The sequence below is a fragment of the Eucalyptus grandis genome, chromosome 5 (genome assembly GCF_016545825.1).
Source record: "Eucalyptus grandis isolate ANBG69807.140 chromosome 5, ASM1654582v1, whole genome shotgun sequence".
Taxonomy (NCBI): domain Eukaryota; kingdom Viridiplantae; phylum Streptophyta; class Magnoliopsida; order Myrtales; family Myrtaceae; genus Eucalyptus; species Eucalyptus grandis.
In genome coordinates, this window is record NC_052616.1 from 356,904 (window position 1) to 375,456 (window position 18,553).

Below are 18,553 nucleotides of genomic sequence, written 5' to 3' on the forward strand. Positions count from 1 at the left end.
TCCTGTTTGGGAGGCTACAGTGACAGCTGGAATGTATTATATGAGCCGGTATGCTACTGACATAGGGGTGCGATCGGTTGTAATCAAAGTAGCCATGGAGAACTGGGCTGTGGACCTAGGCCAAAGCCACAGAGAGGGCACCTTCTGACAGATTGATTACAGGCTGAAGTAAATGAATGTCCTTCATGTGCATGTACAACGGGATCTACTCATCAAGAGGGACTTTTCCTAGCCATGCTCTCATATCCATTACGAAAACTACCTTTTCTTCTATTCTAAGCTCCACCCTCTGGTATTCAAACTTTGTCACCAAATAACCAGTTATAATTTACTGCTGTTTGGATGTAATTCTTTGATGGTTTTTAGCGATTAGTCATATTTAGCATATGGCATGTTGTCATAAATTGAAACTTCTATCTTTTCTTTTCTTGTTAATCTGATGAAGAGCAAGGCTTACTTGGACTATGACCTTATTATTTGTGCCTTTTCTTGCCATTCTAGCGCTCAGGTTGCTTCAGTTATGCCGAAGGAGAAAGTTCATGCAAGACTCGCTAGTATGCTATTTTTACACCACTAATTCTAGTTCCAGATTAGTGCTATAAACATTGATGGACACTTATCCTATTTAATTAGAATTTTGTTAAGAGATGCACAGAACTTTTTCAGATGCAATAATAGGCTTTTCTGAATGAAAAAAGGTGATTTGCTTGTATTTTTTTTTCTTATGATGCGTGGTGTTCAATTGGCTTTTCCATTTTCAATGTCTTGATGGTGAATATAAGAGACTTATTTACCTTTCGAAATTGTCCTCAGGGACCTGTTTTCAGTAAGTCGTCTTATGATTTCATCTATGAAATGGGGCAAAAAGAGTGCAGATAAACATCTGGAGCTATAGTAGTCATAGCAAATATTTGCCGATGCATGATTTGCAGACAACTGAAGAAAGAATTTTCTGTTCTTTTTTCATGAATGATGTGGAATCCATAAAGTCCAGCCAAGGTGGTGCATTGCATGGTGTCTTGCAATAAGCCTAAAGCAAGCAATGGATGTTATCAAGGCACCTGCAGCCACACAAGCTCTTGCTTCTTATAAATTCCCTTCTCTCATACATCACCAGGCATGATATCCAAAAAGTGAAAGTCAACTTCACCAATAATTTGGCAAGAAAGTGTCTATAGACTGAGATTTGAATATTTAAGCGTCTGCTGTACATGGATATTCATGCCCTTATAAACGGATCATGATCAGAAAAACTATGCCACCTTTCTGTTCAACTGAAATTAATTTAAAAAAGACAAGAAATATCTCTCTCTAAGTGACTTGTGCTTATGAACTCAGGCCTCTGAAAGGGCCTTCATGGTTCTGTTTCACAGCTCGGGTTATCTGACCTTTGGTTGTTGCTAGTGGACTGATTTTGTGCTATTTTCTCCTCATTGAAAGCCTTGAACTCTGCCAACTCCGCCAACTTTATCACTCCATCAACAATTTCTTCAATTCTTGCCACAATTTCCGTCAACAATGACACTAATGTTGCCAGAGGAATTACCTCCATGACAGGCGGTGCACATTCTTTTTTAGTGGTCGACTTATTCTCATTAGCTTGGCTGGCAAGCACCTGCTCAAGAATGAGTTGAGTAGGAAGAGATTTCAGGGCATTTTGCAGTTCTTGTAGTGCGAATTTCATCTCTCCAACTGATAAATATAACTTGGATGATTTGGTCGTTGTTTTCACTGACTTTGAAAGTTCTCTCAAGACATTACATGAATGAGAGCACACTGCCATGCTGGCGTGTTTGAGATATCCCTTTAAATGCTCCATTCCCTGATGCCAATAGGAATACACTCTTGAATAATGCTTTAAATAAAATTCATGAAAACAACAGGAGTTCCGAATTTTAAAGAAGGGCTGCTGTCAAGTTTATGCACCTGCTTTTCAGAGTTAAGACAACCACTGAGAGTCTCAATGCAGCAAGCACATTCGCGCAAGAGAGCTCCTATCTTGAGGTACTCTTTCCAGGGATGCCGGAAATTGAAAGGGCTGTGTGCAGGTTCCCATCTCGCAAAATTTGCCTACATCGTAGTGGATGTGAGTTATAAAATTTTGAGCATTTGAAGTTATTCGACAAGCATTTATATATAAGTAGCAGTTTCCCTGGCGAACAAGAAGTTACCATAGATTCCTCAGTGGCCTTTGAGTTTAGCACACATTTATATGCTTGTGTTTTCTTGGAATTATCTTCTTGGCTTGGATACCCACTCTGATTGTCCCTGAAGTAGTTTGCAACACTCGCTGTGCATTTTTAAGTGACAGAAACAGAAGCTTGGTATGGTTAATATCTTGCTGTCACTCTTAAGTCCACGGAGGGAGAGAGAGAGAGAGAGAGAGAGAGAGAGGTGTTGACATGATTACCTTCGAGAGATTCAGCAAGCTTCTCCATGTTCCTATGGATGAGCCGGTGAAGCTCATCACCAGCCCAAATGGGAGAGATACACATACTGATGAAAATGCATAAGGATGTGCCAATAGCTATTGTTGATAATCTCTGCTGCGCCATTCCAATCAGTTTGTCAACGCGATAACCAGATACTGAAACTAAGCTGAAGGTGAGTATGAAGATCATGGCACCGTAATCAAACCGTGCTTTTACCGATGGGATAAACCGAGAAAATGTTGCTGCGGAAGCTGCAAAAGTAACTTTTTACGTTAGCCACTGCTATTAGTGCTCACCACTAGAAGATCTCACTGTTTAAGATGTCTTTTTCACCTACTTACCTAGTAGGAAAACAGATATTCCAAGAATAATGGGCTCGAATTTTTCTCCTGACTGACTTGCTACCCAGTGTACGCCTATGCCAAGTGACCCAGCAAGAAACGTGCCCGTGCCTCTATTTATGCTCTTGGATAGCGTAGCTCCTGCATGCATTCATACAAATGAATCACAAGTGGACAAATTATATGGCTAAAAGCGGTCGCAGGTAAAAACAACGACGACTTAGTAAATAAGACTTCCATCACGGAATACAAATACTAACCAACAGTGTATTCAAAGACCACCACCACAGTCATGACAGCCCACATAGCATTTCCTCCAAAAACGTCGTATAAGGGCCTCACGTAGTAGAACAGCGAAACCAGGGACAGAGCAATCCCAACTTTGAAGCCATGAATGACTTTCTTAGGCTCCGAAACTCCTAATGCCCACGCCTTGTCCAGAAATCTCAGGACCCTGGCCACGAGCCCTCCGACCAAGCTCTTCAATGCCAACCAGGGTTTGCAATAACAACTACATTCGGGATCTAGTTCCTTTGACATTCCGTTGGGAACATTGATCCTCCATTGTAGCCCTCCCAACACTTGTTTTTCCATCACCAGATAAATTTGGATGAAAGCTGACTATTTGTTTTCTAAAGGACACAAACTGAAGAGCACTAGCTAAGCTGCATATATGTGGTACGGCCTTCGTTTGGCTTTCTTCAGGTGAAATGTTCTTGTCCTGGGCTGTGTACCGCCTCCTCGGACACCGGTCAAGCATACATATATATACAAACACACACCCACACACACATAAGATGTTGCCCCCAAATTAGTGGGACACGTTATAGGCAGGTGATACTTTCAATTTTGTTGGGTACTTAAGCTCAGGGTTTGGACCCACTTATCAGTCACTAACATTATATATGCAAATTCTATTTAGCTCTGCCCACGAACGCAATGGGAGCCTTGGAGTGGAAAAAGATGAGATAACAAGGCCTAAAGGATCACGTCTTGCTTTCTGCAAGACGTCATAGCAATATTGCATGAAATTCACGATGGTTTATTTATCAGCGCCAAAGATCTCATGCGTCCCATTGATCTCTTGTCCTTTGCGACGAGTGCATCTTCTCCAAGACCACCACTGACGAGTCACGTCCCGTAGATATTCTCGTTCAGTTCTCACCCGTAGATATGTAGCTCTTTAAGCTTGTCTTATCTTAAACCCATGAAGACGAGGATTATTTAGTTTCGCTTTTGCATCATTCGGGGAAGGCTCTTCTAAGTGAAAAGTGAAAAGTGAAAATAAATTATTACGCTCGCCCATGTGCATGTACCGGTTGATTGGCGCACGTAACCGATGCTGTGAAATGTGTACATTGATCTCGACTTTGGCTAGTGGTGAAGTGCAAAAGTGAGATAGTGACCTAATTTTAGGTACCCTACAGAAAAACGTTTCAAGGCGCAATTGAGAGACAGAGAGAGATGACCTAATTTGTCGTGGCCTAAAAGTGGGAATCCCACAACGGGGTTTAAAAATTCAAGGAAATCATTCAATACCTAACTAGTGCTTTTCTCTTTATTTGGTGGTTTTTATAGTTTATAAATGTCAGGGATAATTCGTTAGCTTATCGCCATGGTCGTGCCCTTCTCACGTCACGTTCCTCTATCGATTCTATCCCGGACTGTTCTTGCTTCACGTGTTCAATGAGATGATTCCACTCACCGGAGTCTATACTAAAAACTCATCACAACCTTTTCGGGGAGCTGGGTAAGGACGTTTGGTAACCATTCTATTTCGGAGAACAATTTTTGATGATAAATAATTTTTTTTTTGTTTCTATTCCCGGGAACGATTTTTTAGTATAATAACATGTTTGATAACCGCAAAAAAAAATTATATTCCTAAATAGAAATGTGTTTAGTAAAATTGTATAATTTTATTGTTTCTTTTATTTTTTTAATATTTTTATTATATTTTTCCTTTTTTTCTTTTTTCTTTTTCTTCTTGGTGGCCGATCACCGGCCATGGCGGCGGCCGGCGATTGGCTGGGCGAGGTTCAGTGAGCTTGCCGAAGCCTCACCAAGCCACCACGAGGCTTGGTCTCGCCCAGGCAGCGCAAGGTCGGCCTCGCCTTGGCTCGGCGATGGCCGAGCCTCGCTAGCCGGCGAGACTCGGCCTCGCCTTGGTTGGGCGAGGTCAATCTTGCCCAAATCCGGCAAGCCCGAGCTCGCTCAGCCACCAATGAGGCTGGGCCTCGCTGGGCCACCTCCAAGTCGCCGAGCCTCGCCATGGCTAGACATCTTCTGGGGCCGGTGATTGGCCAAAAGGAAGAAGAAGAAGAAAAGAGAAGAAAAAGAAGAGAGAGAAAATTTGATTTTTCTACTTCTTGTTTCTATTCTAAATCTATTCCTGGAAAAAAAAAATAGATTTTTTGTTTCCAAGAATAAAAGTTTTACTAAACATGTTTCTATCTTTTTTCATTCTCCAGAACAAAAGAACAGAAATTTTTGTTTCGAGAAACGGAAATAGATTTTACCAAACATGCCCTAAGTAACTAAAATAGACGGAATATTCTTGTTTGGTTGTTATCCCCAGCTATCTTTTGGAGTTTCTTATTAAAAAAATATATAAAACCATGTCCACTTTCCATTCCGATATTAATTTGCATCCTGAGTTTGAAAATCTATAATTTGCATCTCCAAATAGAACCCTGAATTCAAACAGACCAATTTACCATCAAACTTATCCAAATCCTAAACTATACCTTCATTCCGCGCCCCCTCCCGCTCCCGCCGGCTCCAACCAACGCCACGTTGCTACCATTTTCGATGGTGCTGCACCGCCTCCAACCCCAGGTGAGCCCTCTTCCGCCCACCCCAATGGCCGGCCTTGGGTAGAGCTTGGCTATGTTAAGCTCGTGGGTCAAGCTCGACGCTAGCAAAGCTCAACAGGTATGAATCAAGTTCGATGATAGTCGTGGCTCAATTTGGTGGTGGTTAGTGGCGAGTGGTGATGCCGTGGCGGGCATTGGCAGCATCAAGAGGGGAGGGATTGAGCAATGGGTTGGGTAGGGTTCCGATCAACTTGGTTTTCAAAGTGGGTACGTTCGAGATCGTGAAGAAGACAAAACTTAAAAGACTACATTTGATCATCTGTAATTTTAATCAAACTAAAACTAGATATGAAATAATATGAAATTCAGAAATTTCGCTACATCCAATCTAAGGTTTGATGAATTGCAGTAATAAAACCGGATACTTTCATATTTAATCATATTCATTATTTGATATGAATGACATACTTGAACATGAAAATGCACAAACAAAGATGGTAAGAATCTCTCATAATTCAATATTAAAGAAACCACAAATGCATATATGAAGATAACCTCCATCAATCAATTCATAAATATTGTGTGATCTACATTTAAACAGAAAAAGAACTCATTGCAGCATTCTAAATTCACAGGTTCATAATTATTAACCTTTGCGCTGCTGAAAAATATAGATTTTATTTTCTCCCCACTTCCACGAAACTTTAACATGAAGCGCTATGAAAAATATGGATTTCGACTCTCTTACCACTTTTGTGGACTTTTAATATGGACTAGATAGCTATTGAGGAGAATGATCTTTGACTCTCTCATCATTTTTCATGGATTTTTTACATGAACAAAGAACTATGGAGGAGTCGTGAAACTTCAACATGAACCAGAGATAAAAAGAAAAAAGAGACGAAGTGAATTAGAAAGATCATTTCAAGTTTAAATTTGTTCATTTAAAATTGAGGTTCTACTTTATTTTCATTTACTTGTATGTTTAAATATTTTTCCTCTTTTTTTTATTCCCTTCTATCATTCCTTAATAAATATTTTATTAATTAATAGACTATATTAATATACCTAAAATATGTAATAAATATAGATCCTAAATATATACATATATACAGAATATATATTGTAGAATAGAAAGAAATTGAAAAATATAAATAAAAACTGAAAATTGTCCATTGTTTTTTTTTTTTGTCATTTTGAATTTTATTTTTATATTAGAATCCAAATATTATTTTATAGTAAATTATTTTTTTAATTTTTTAATTCAAGAAGTTTGTTATTTCAGAAAAAATAAGTTTTATGCTATAGATATGAGAAATCATATCTACCTTTATCTCATATTTCCATAAGATATTTTTATCCAGGTTATATCTCATTTATATTTGACTTTATTCTATCTTGAATAAGAGCCAAATAGGGAATAAAATAAATTTTATCATATCCCAACTTTTATCTTAATTACCAAACATAGCTTAGGGTTCACTTGTTTGAAGAAAAACTATTTTTAATAAATTATTTCTAGATTTTTTTTTACATTTGAATGACGAAATACTAATTGATTTAGAAAAATGTTTTTCATGGACCGAAAGCAATTAGCTTAAATTGGGGGGAAACAACTTCTCTTTTGGTAAGAACAAAATCACTTTTGCTAAATTACTAACAAAATAAAAACTAACCACTTTCCTAAAAAAAAGAAGAAGAAGTTTTCATGGAAAATATTTTGTTCTATCATAAAATTTTCAATGAAATAAATGAAGCGTAAACAAAAATGGGAAATTTGTAAGTAGGATGCAATATGAAATTCTAATTGCAGTTAATCAAGCCTATTGTGCAAATGGCAAAAATATTGAAAAAAATATATAAACTTATTGTACTTGTGTAATTTAATATAAACACTTTCACATTTTGCCAATTTAGTATATCCAGTCAATTTTCACCAAAAATTACTAAGGTGGACGTCGGCCGTTCTATGTAGTATAGTCAATGTTGATGTGGACATTTTTATTAATATTTTGAATTGTTTGGTTTTATTCTTTTTCTTATCTTTTCTTTTCTTTTTTTAATGGGGGGCTAGCAAGTGTCATCAACCGACCCTCGTTGGCTATAGGTGAGGCCGCAATGCCTAGATCGGTAAATGTATAACAAGTGCATTGAAAATGACTATGTTCATTATTTAATCCGTAGCCAAGAGCACTCAAGTAACATGACCATATAAAGAAACTAAAAAACAAAAAAGCGAGGAACATATAAAAACCAAGAGACATGGAATTCACCCCAGTGCCTTGAACTTTTCATTTCGTACTAGAAGGACAAGAATCTAATGGGAATGTAATGGAGCCAAGAGCCACCGATTTACAAAATCCACAGCCTATTTCTCCATATCCTCTTTGTTATTATTGCGATTAAACCATTGCCTATGCCTATTGAGTAGATCGAAATCTCTAATTATAACTACTCATTTGTTACCCAAAAAAAAAAAAAAAAATAGCCCTATTAACCTCATCGCTTCATTATATATGCATGATAAATGGAGAATTAAACAGATATGATCTTGTTTAATTCGCACACTAAATTTTCATTCCTTAATACTACTATAAGTTTTTTCGTTAGTATCATGGCCTGTTGGAATTAAGTCCAATATATCTATCTATACACATCTTTTTTTTCTTTCTTTTTTTTGGGTTGGGGAATTACGAAAATTTACAAAAAAAAAAAAAAAAACAGATTTTGATTGATTAAGCTAATTTAGAATAATTAAGCAATAAAAGAAGCTAGTCATTGGCGCTGAAGGTCGGAAAGTACTTTTTTCCGTACTACCATCGAAGCCGTGGGACCTGGTCAGTAGTCACCTCTCGAGGCAACGTCGATCGACGGTGGCGATTGAATGCTCGACTTTGCAGCCCTCCAACGGTCTGATTTCTCTCAACGATGATGATGATAAAAAAGAAGAAGAAAAACCAGTGGAATTACGCCCAGTCCAAACCTGGGCTTAGCCCAAAACCATCGGGGGCCCATCGTTCCATCGCCAAATGGGCTTGCGACGGAGGCCCAACAGAAGTGGCGGGGCCGACGCGTCTTCGTCGTCGAGCGTCGCGGCCAGTCCCTGTCCGTCTGAGCGTACGGAGCTTGGGAAGGCGGTTGGGATGGTGGCGAATCATAATTATCATCAGATTCATCGCCATCGTCCACCACCACCACCGAACCCATCCCATCCATCCATCCCTCCTCTTCGTCCTTCCTTGAATTCCCGATTTCGTTCTGCAGCAACCGAAAGCTCTCTCGAATTACCTCCCTCCTCGGCCTTCCTTCTTCAGCCCGTCCGTTGCTGTGGCAGCTGCGGGGACAACCGAAACGAGAAGCTTCTTCTTCTTCTTCTTCTTCTTCGTGTTCCCTCGGTTTATGCCGTCGGACTGATTCCCGGCGGGCCCTGAGAGGGTGGATAGCGCTCCGCGTTGCCGGAAGGGCGATGGCGAATTTGTATGTGAAGGCGGTGCCGCCGGCGGATCTGAACCGGAACACCGAGTGGTTCATGTACCCTGGAGTGTGGACCACCTACATTCTCATCCTCTTCTTCTCCTGGCTCCTCGTCCTCTCCCTCACCGCCTGCTCTCCCGGCATGGCCTGGACCGTCGTCAACCTCTCCCACTTCCTCGTAATCCCTCCCCCTTCTCTTCTCTTCTCTTCTGCCTTTTGGAAATTCTTGAATAAAGTTCTTGTTTAATTGCTACGCGACCCTCCGCTCGTTCCGCTGCTTTACTCTGCTCTGGTGTTCAGCTGGGCAAACACCCATCAAGCTGCTTTTTTTATTCCTCAATTATATATTCAAATTTGCATTTTTTATTCCTCGATTATCACGCTTCTTGGCTTTGGAAACTCTTGAGAAAGTCTGTTGTCATCCATGTGATGCGTGGGTGTTTGATGACGGAGCATTTGCATAGCGTATGCGCATATGATGCTCGCCTCTCCCTCTTTTTGGTAGGCGTAGGTGTAGAGGAGTCCCATGTGGGTTGACTGCTTGACATATCGTTTGCCGTGCCTCCTGATCTTCTTAGATTTCAGTTGAATTTGGTATTCGTGATTGGCAGCATACAATGTTATTTATCTGTTTCGAGGAAGAATAGAGCTTCCCCACCTATCAGAGCCCTGTCACCTGCTTCGTTCTGTCTTTGTTGCATGTGGTATGAACATCTGACATTTGCATTCGCAAAAGGTCAACTCTTGTATAGCTTGCCGCTTTAGGGAAATTTAGCCAGAGGCTAGGTCCATCGTCTCTACATGTCTTTTGGTAATCTTTCGGCATAATAATAGGATGCTCTTAAATCCCATTATGTCACTCATGACTTGATCGTCCGATTTACTGGTCGTAGACAATTACAACCGTCCCATTTGGCCCATCTCGCTCTCCCAGGCAATTATCCATTTAGTTGTAGCGTTTGGTGGATAAGTGGGCATGGCTGGTTTGGGTTTGTTCTTTTCACGCTCTCTTAAGTTGCTTAATGTGGCCATACTGTTTTTGGGTCTCTTCTTTCCATTCTTGGTTAAGTTGCTTGACGCCTATAGACACAAAATTCTGAGCTTTGGACTCCCCCTTCAGGTCACTTACCACTTCTTCCATTGGAAGAAAGGAACCCCTTTCTCAGAAGATCAAGGAATCTACAATAGCCTGACATGGTGGGAGCAAATGGACAATGGGAAACAGCTCACACGGAACAGAAAGTTTCTTACTGTTGTACCGGTGGTGCTGTAAGTTCATTTCTGCAAAGTTATTTTGAAAAAAAAAACGATGCAACCATTCTATTCTAGGCTCTAGCATATCAAAGTCATAAAATTTTGCTAGATAGAATGTTTGACACTACAGTCGTAGTTCTCATATTACCATTTGGGATCCAGGTCGATCTTTCTTTGTTGCTGCTCCATACCGTTTGGTTGTTTTCTATAGTCATGAGCTTATCAATAGGAGCAGTCAAGCAAAAAAATGCTTGAAACATTCAAAAAATTGGGGTGTGATCAGGTTGTCAGGGTTTTCTAAAATGAATGGGGCTACATTTGCAGATGGTACGTATAAAGTGAGTGTTGGTAGACTAGTGAAACACGTCAGAACTATCAGCGTTTGGTGCGATGCGTTTTAGAACAATTTTGGTATCTGATTTCTGCTTCGGTGGGATAATACTGCACATTTGTAAAGTGAATTATACTAATATGCATAAAGATTTAAAACTTGACTTTGATCCAATGTTCTAAAGTTGAACGAAAAAGCTTAGCTAGGAGTGAAAGGATACTGCATGTATATGAGGCCATGAATCTCTTAAGTAAGCAATGTGGGTTGTTTAAAATTTTTAGTCAAATCAAAAGATAAAATTGTGTAATATTATCTGTTAAGCTTGTGTTCCTAAAGTAACATAACGTTATGTCACCTATGAGCAATGATGCCCCGAAGATGGATGGTAATATATCGTTGAGAACTATATGAATGAGTTTTTGGTTACTCTGACTTGGTAGGCTAAATTTATTATACGTGTCAATTGTCCTAGTAAAGGCAGTTTATGTCTGGCCAATGGTGTTAATTCTTTAGCAAGACCCATGGTTAGTTTACAGTTTTCTCTGCACTTCATAACAGTTGTCTCCATAAGTCAGTGACTCGTGGTTGTCTTAATGAGTATGAGAAACTTTGATTTATCTTCCAATTCTCAACTGTAAGCAAGATTCAAAGTTGTATACTATTTAAGTCAGTTATGCACTGTTTTTCCTGAAATTACAAGTTTCAGGAAAAGCATGGCCTACAGAAGATAGATTAGCTAATCATTTCAGGAAAAATAGTAGCTAGTTTGGATGACAGTATTGTGAACTTCCTTGATTTCAAATTTGAGAATGAGAATCTGTAATATATGATTGCTCAACTCCACTGATTGGGCAGTATAATGAGCATGTGCTTTTACATTCGCTTGGCGTTTTATTATTTTTTGTTAGGTTGCAGGCTAGTTCTTGTTAAAAAAAGATCATGACCTTCTTCATTTGTGTTATTAGAGTATAAATATCACGAATGGCCGCTGACAGTGTTGATGGCTTTTCACAAGCAAAAATCTACTGAGTGTTTGAGGAAGTGAACCTCCTTCCCTGTTGTTGTTCATTGTCCTCTTTGCTATGCTAGGTCATATCTTTGTGAACTGACTTTGCTTTTTGGGGTTTATTCATCATGTGAACACTGACTCGTTTGTTCTTATGGTTCTTGACAGTTACTTGATAGCATCTCACACAACCGACTACCAGAATCCTATGCTCTTCCTGAACACACTTGCTGTGATAGTGCTAGTTGTTGCCAAATTTCCTAATATGCACAAGGTCCGAATCTTTGGAATCAATGCAGACAAATGATCGGACTCCCAAGGACCTTTGAGTATGATCTAATGAGAAGTGGGCTGTTGGTCTGCTTCATCTATGTATAAGTCAGACCAGTGTATGCTCGAATAGTGTTATCGTGCGGATTGCTTTTGCAGGCTCTGTCATATAAGTGTAGCAGTTTACTTATGTACAGCAAAGAAACTCCACCTATCCAGATAACAGAGCAAGCACTTGTTGCTTTTGTCAGTGTATAGCGCATCGTCAGTGTTATATCAGTACATCCGTTGCTTTTTATTATGGTAAAATTTCTGTACTCTTTTATGTTCTAGATGACGACTAGAAGTTTCTGCCATAAAAATAAGAGTCACAGGGGCGGACTAAGGGACTCCAAAAAACAACTCAAGTCTTGTTGCTGACAATTGTTGCTTCTGAAACGGCTGCTGTTAAATGTTGTGTTGTAGCGCCTTGATTTTGAACTGAACTGGTGTTAGGATATTGTACGTGGCCCTCAGGATTCTCGATCTGTTGTCGGGGTATCCAGTTTGGCATGAATCCATCGGCAAACTCATGAACATGATAACTGTGAAGGACTTTTCTGCGAAGTTTCCTGATAGGACTTAGTGAACTGAATTTGTAGCAGCCATCATTCAGGTCTGTGCCTTCTCTATTAATGACAAACAGTGGAGTGTCCATTATGAGGCTGCTGGAGACGAGAAGGGATCTCCATGTCCAGAATACGAATTGACATCTACGGGCCATGTGCAACTGATATGATACTAAATTCCCTTCTTAACAAGAAAGTCTCCTCCGTAGGTTGAAGAAAATGGCGAAGGTGCCAATAGAATATTGACAGATTTTCTCGGCCTAGGGGGAGAATAGCTAGTGTTTGTTTCAACACGCTTCCTACTGGGAATGTTCGGGTGGTCCCGCCTGAGGGCGAAAAGAAGGGTCGGAGTGCACAAATTTTCCTTTGGTGTCTTTTCTTTTGGGTATATTTAAAGGGCAGTGGATAACATGCAAGTAATGATCAAATTCAGGCAACGACACATTGTTTGGGGTCCTCCAAATCTCAGTGGATACCGAATAAAAAAGAACATTAGGTGAGCATTTGGTTGAGGCAGGTAACTCTCTTTTCTTTTCCATTTTTCTCTCCAGTCTCTGCCCATGAAGCTTCGTCTTCTCTCACTCATTTTTGAATCACTTTGAAAAGAGAAAACCCCTAACGCCACTCCCCATTTACTAGCACAAAAGTCTCATCTTTTCCCTTCACTAATCAGGTTCACCGATGAGCTCAATGACAGGCACATGCAACAGCAGCTTAGCAACACAGTAGAATTTCCGCACATCGAAATCCACAAAGCCGTAGAAACACAAATTCACAGATATTATTAAAGTCTTCGATACCATGCTCTATAATGAAATTACGTAAAACCCTGCCCATCTCACAATTTTTCTTTAGACGTGCGAGATGGATCGGAGTTCGAGGTTCTTTGCTAAGGAAAACCAGCTCATTGATACTTGAGAAACGTCCTTTAATAACGTCATGATATCGTCCAGGGTATTTACCAAAAGACTCAGCAGGCAGGAAGACACTCCTAATAATCCTTAGGTATCTATTGACCTCTGAGTCCAACTTTTCCTTCCTTTAATATGATAAGAAAGCACATCTCAGATAGGTAAACTCCAAACCGATGAACTTCATCCAACTTTTGGCTTGAGTAGCTAGCAAAAGCAAACCCTTCTAAGACTCCAAAAAGCTTAAAATTGTTTAGAAGGAAAAAAAAGAAAGCCATACAATACATGTATTCTATCTGTTAGCTCTGAACAGTTTCAGACATGCAGTAACAACCATGAGAGGAAAAAAAAAGGTTAACGCAAAAGAGAGAAAAAGAGCCAGCACACGCAGCTTCCCCAGTTGAACGATCCCTCTTTACCACGAACCTCCACCTAACATTCCATTCCAATATGCATTCGAACTGCTCTGACCCTTTCCATTGTGATCTACTTGATCGCTGCCACTCGTGCTCGAAAGCTGCTTCATCATTCCTCCAAAGGGGAACAGTAACTTCCCACCATTCTCTTGATGAACGACTCCATGGGCACTCGCATACCTGCTATCCATAGAGAAGCCAAGAGAGGGCTTGAGTTCTTGCAAATTAAAGCCTGCCGATGAGTAGAGAACATTGGAATCGGCCTGAATGTTCGCTGGGAGGAAAGGAAGACTCAAGCCCCTTGAACCCATTCCACTAGAACTATTCCGGAGCAGCTCTAGAGCTGAAGAAGGTGCACTAGAGTTGTTATCCGGACCTCTACTACTAGTCTCAGGATCAACTTTGGGAACTTGAACATACTGAGCAATTGTTGCGCGGTATTCTTGGGTGCCTGGAAAGCCCAAATTGAGATCTTGACCTTCGTACAGTAGTCCTGCCTTAGGGTTTGGAGCAGAGAAGTGAGAGATTACAGATGATGGGTTAAGATCGGGGAGCCTAGAAGAAGCTGACGGTGACGACGACGTTGACGAGGTGGATACTTTCTTGTTCTTCCTCGAACCGCCTCCCACTGGGACATTCCTTAGAGACCCGCCATCGGTCCAGTACCTTCTGCAAGTCTTGCAAAAGTATCTGGGTTGAGTGAGGCTGTAGTTGTTGTAATAGCAGAACTTGGTGTTGTTCGAATTACACCTTGGGCAATTCAGCTGCTCCTGAGGCCTTGCTCTCTTCTCCAACATGGCCCTATTATTGCATGCATTTGGAGATGTCTCTTCCATTCCCTTGACGACCCTCGTGTCCTAGTTCACAGTAAGGACTCACGACAATTAGGGTTTGACAGGATGAGGGAGTTGAGAAAGGTTTTTATTCCCACTATGAGTAAAAGATCAATCTTCACAATTCACCACTGACTTGTGTGATAAGAACCACCTCAGGCATGTAGGCTAGAGAGAATCAAATCGAACATCGACAATTAGCTAGCGGTTTAGGGCTTCTAGATATTAGATACTGTTCTTCTCCCTGGCCGAAGTAGTTTCTGTTAAAGGAATTGAAGAGAAAGAAAGGGAGAGAGAAGAGATAAAAAGAACAAAGGCTGATTACAAATGATGCCTTTTCCCCTATTCCTTTATGATCACAGTTAACATAAGCAAAAGAAAAGGTGAAGAAAGGAAAAGTCGCAGCAAGCAATTGCCCTCACATTTCAAAAAGTTAAAGTTTTCACTTTTGCAAAAGAGAGGACAGCAACATGATGAAAGTAAGATCAACGCCAAAAGAACACCATGCATCTTATGTGCAGTTAGAAAATGACACCCAACAAACAACCTCTCAATCCATGGAAGCTCTGAGAGGGAAAAAGAAAGCTCTGGAAAAAAGGAGAGCTGAGAATTGCAAAAAAAGAAGAAAGCAAGAGGGACAATAGAGAGACGGACGTCTCTACCTGTGATGGCCATTGAGCAGTATCCATGAACAAGCCTGATGGAGCAAATTAAGGAAAAAGGCAAAAGGTGACTTTGAGATAGAGAGAGAGAGGAGATAGAGAGGAGAGAGAGAGAGAGTCCACCTTCTGTTTGTCTGGAGCTGCTGTTGATGCAAGAAAGAATGTTTTAGGTTGTATGTATGATGGCTTTATGCGTTGGCTTTACTTTATGCGTGTGTGTGTGTGTGTGTGTGTGTGTGTGTGTGTGAGAGAGAGAGAGAGAGAGAGAGAGAGGAGAGGTTTGTTTTGACTACACCTCGTGATATATGTTAGAATATTTTCTTAAGGGTTTTTGATACGTGGATTCAAAATAGTGCGAATGTGTGTTTTTAGTCTTGTCTTTTAAATTCATTGTGGGTTGGACTAGAGCTGGTGGTTCTCTACCTTTTTGACTCAAACAATGGAAAGCTCTTCATTTGATTCCTTGTCTTTCCAAGGGCCGTTCAATCTCATTGGCAAGGATGAATTTTTTCAAAACCACAAAGATTTCATGACATCAAAAGCTCCATCTCAGTGCATGAATTTGCTTTTGATGTTTCTAAAAGCATCTCCTCAAATTTCCAGTTTTGCTCCATCAGGATTAGCTCAGTCCTTTAGCAGTAAATCCACCCTCTCTACTTTCTTGAGTTTTTGGTTCTATGTTACTCCTACTTATAGAGATAATTAAGGAAAACCCTCTCTTTATTTATCTTCTTTGAAATCATATTTTTCGTTTGAAAAAAAAAAATCATTTGAAGATAGGTGAAAGTGACGTGTATTGAAATTTGCATGAGTTGAATAATCTCTTAGCAAACGAAATCATGTGTGCATGCATGACAAAAAGAAAGGCTTTTGAGCGTGCGCGTCTTTAATGCAATCTTCTGTTCTGTTCATGTTTTGACATGATGCGAATGGAATAAATCAGAGAGCACGAATATATGCGAAGGTGAAATAGAGGAAATGGAAAATGTAACATAAATATAATATATAATATAAATACTATATAAGAATGGAGGTGGAAAATGGCAAGGGCAGCCGACAGGAGCCGACAAAAGCAACGAGTGCTCGGACCCACTCCACCCTCGTTTGTGCGGTAGGAGTAGGATTGACTATGATACCCATCACCAAATAGTTTCCAATTGCTGGTGAATTCGAAAATGGCTTTTGCAAAGTCAAGTCATATACTTGCTTCACAAAAGTTAAGAAAATCAAATCTCTACTTACCCCTTCCAAAGTTCAATATATTATTCAAAATCATGAGAAACTTAAAAGTGAAGTTATGCGTCAAAATTTATATGCCGTCGTAAAATCTTAGATTTTATAGATTAAAAATTAAAATCGTGTCCGTCGAAAAGTCAAAGAAAATCTATCAAGACACGCTCTTGATGCGTAAGACCATGTAACAATTTCTCGTGACATTCTGAAATGTACACCTTCGCTTGGATGATAGGAGAACAAGGAGGGTCTCTTTCTTCCTCTTTACATTGCGAAAGTGACAGTGCCACCTCGCGACGACAAGTCACATTACATGGACTCCAGGGAGTGGATGTCATAATAGTATTTCCACCAGAAACGTCCAAAAGGAAAAAACCCATCAAAGCTTCACGCGTCATCATCACCATTCACCGTCCGCCTCAATCGACGTGCCCCTGTCGATGATTGTAATCGAAGCACCACCCAATCTGAGAAAGTGGATCCTCAGTTGCCCTCGCAATTGAGGGAATGGACCGGTCCGGCCTTGAGAAAATAAGCCCGCTCTCCTCCATCCGAGCATGATCAGTGCTGCTACTAACGCAACTAATGCCTTCAGTACGATCCCTTCGCAGGCCTCAATCTAGCTCGCGTCCCTGGATTCGATCAATTTGCTTCCTACATGGGACTGTCCTTAATCGCATGCATCTTGAGCTAGCGCTGCTCGTTCCCTTGACGTCGGAGTTTGAGGTTTGTTCCAGTGCAGCAAGAAGTGCCTCGGCTCCTACAGACATTTAATTCGGTATGAAGGCGGGCGCTGTCCCGTAAAATAGGCATTAAAATGAATTGTTTTCTGAGTGCTCTCTCACATTGATTTTCTTCGTGGATATAGACCAGTCGGAGCAAGTGGTATCCGTACATTTCAAGAGGGAGGGAAATGTTGCTTCTCTTGGCGTGCTTTAAGCACGGGATGATGAGTGGTGATGCTGCTTTGGCTTTTGAAAGATATAAGAACGAAAAATGTGTAAATTGGAACTTGTTTATGTTTTCCATTCCATCATGCATAATTACTTTATTTAATCACCAGATGCCTATGACCAAAGCCTCCATTAAAAACAAATCGTAGTCCAATCTAACATATGTTCAATTATTTCCTAAATCTTATCAGTATTTTATTGTTTCGTACCCAAGAAAAAGGGTTTTTCCTATGCTGTAAATTTCAATAATTGTTGGTGAGTGTCAAAAAACTGCTGGTGAAAAACTAAGGTAACTTAATTGTAACTTATTAAACTTTTCATGAACTTACCAAGTTTTATTGATAGTGTGCAAATTAGTAATTTTTGTACTAACGTACCCACTTTTACTTGTATAACCTTGTCTCGACCCTACTTGACGTGAAGTATTAGGTATATTACCTCGAGGTGAGTTAACGGATTATCAAGTAAGTATGGAAGAGTCCTCTTACTTTGCTACCTCTAGCTTATTGGAGACCGATTAGAGGCCAAGTAACACGTGTGAGATCATCTCACCTTTGCAAACTAAAGAATCGGGCCTGACAATTTGATTACACTAGAAGTTAATCTAACTCCACGAAATTGGTACCTCATCTTTTTTTATGAAAACCCTTCTCCACCTTCTTGATTTTTTAATATCCCTAGGCACGCATATCTAAAGAGCCACCCATCTTCGACACATATAACGGAATTTAAACACATTAATGATTACATGAAATACGATGTCATCATAGATGAACCATAATAATAATAACAAAGAGATAAAGTGAAGGAATACCCCATAACAAGGCAGTGTTATATCCTTTGTCCAACTTGTTGTAAAGCCCCGGGACAAGACCTTATAAACTATGGTTAAATTTAAATATGCAAGTACTCTAAATTAAAGATGCATACATCCTAAAACTAAACGATAACAGTGGAATATCCAATAACAGGAGATGCGACTAAGCATGAATTGGACTATTCCCACAAATGTA

The 18,553-nt window shown here is 40.0% G+C and overlaps 3 protein-coding genes across 6 annotated transcripts; 1 reads left to right on the forward strand and 2 right to left on the reverse strand.

Annotated features, from left to right (window-relative positions):
- Window positions 1-1,066: 1,066 nt before the first annotated feature.
- Window positions 1,067-3,518, reverse strand: LOC104443346 (aluminum-activated malate transporter 10). Its single transcript, XM_010056685.2, has 6 exons — window positions 3,034-3,518; window positions 2,774-2,914; window positions 2,411-2,683; window positions 2,172-2,290; window positions 1,927-2,070; window positions 1,067-1,822 (listed from the first exon to the last, which is right to left on the reverse strand). The coding sequence occupies exons 1-6, from the start codon at window positions 3,365-3,367 to the stop codon at window positions 1,355-1,357; spliced, it is 1,479 nt and encodes a 492-aa protein (XP_010054987.2). The 5' UTR covers window positions 3,368-3,518; the 3' UTR covers window positions 1,067-1,354.
- Window positions 3,519-8,719: 5,201 nt separating this feature from the next.
- LOC104443347 (ORM1-like protein 3) lies at window positions 8,720-12,256 on the forward strand. Its single transcript, XM_010056686.3, has 3 exons — window positions 8,720-9,241; window positions 10,184-10,332; window positions 11,823-12,256. Exons 1-3 carry the CDS (start codon window positions 9,056-9,058, stop codon window positions 11,959-11,961), a joined length of 474 nt encoding a protein of 157 aa, XP_010054988.1. The 5' UTR covers window positions 8,720-9,055; the 3' UTR covers window positions 11,962-12,256.
- A 1,190-nt stretch (window positions 12,257-13,446) lies between these two features.
- On the reverse strand, window positions 13,447-15,606 carry LOC104443348 (dof zinc finger protein DOF2.5). 4 transcript variants are annotated; one of them, XM_010056688.3, is made up of 3 exons: window positions 15,478-15,586; window positions 15,355-15,389; window positions 13,447-14,716 (listed from the first exon to the last, which is right to left on the reverse strand). In XM_010056688.3, the coding sequence occupies exons 2-3, from the start codon at window positions 15,379-15,381 to the stop codon at window positions 13,859-13,861; spliced, it is 885 nt and encodes a 294-aa protein (XP_010054990.2). In that variant the 5' UTR covers window positions 15,382-15,389; window positions 15,478-15,586; the 3' UTR covers window positions 13,447-13,858. The 4 variants fall into 4 exon arrangements, with proteins under 4 accessions (XP_010054990.2, XP_010054992.2, XP_010054989.2 ...); XM_010056690.3 differs by lacking the exon at window positions 15,355-15,389 and having other exon boundaries at window positions 15,478-15,606; XM_010056687.3 differs by having other exon boundaries at window positions 15,355-15,510.
- Window positions 15,607-18,553: the final 2,947 nt, after the last annotated feature.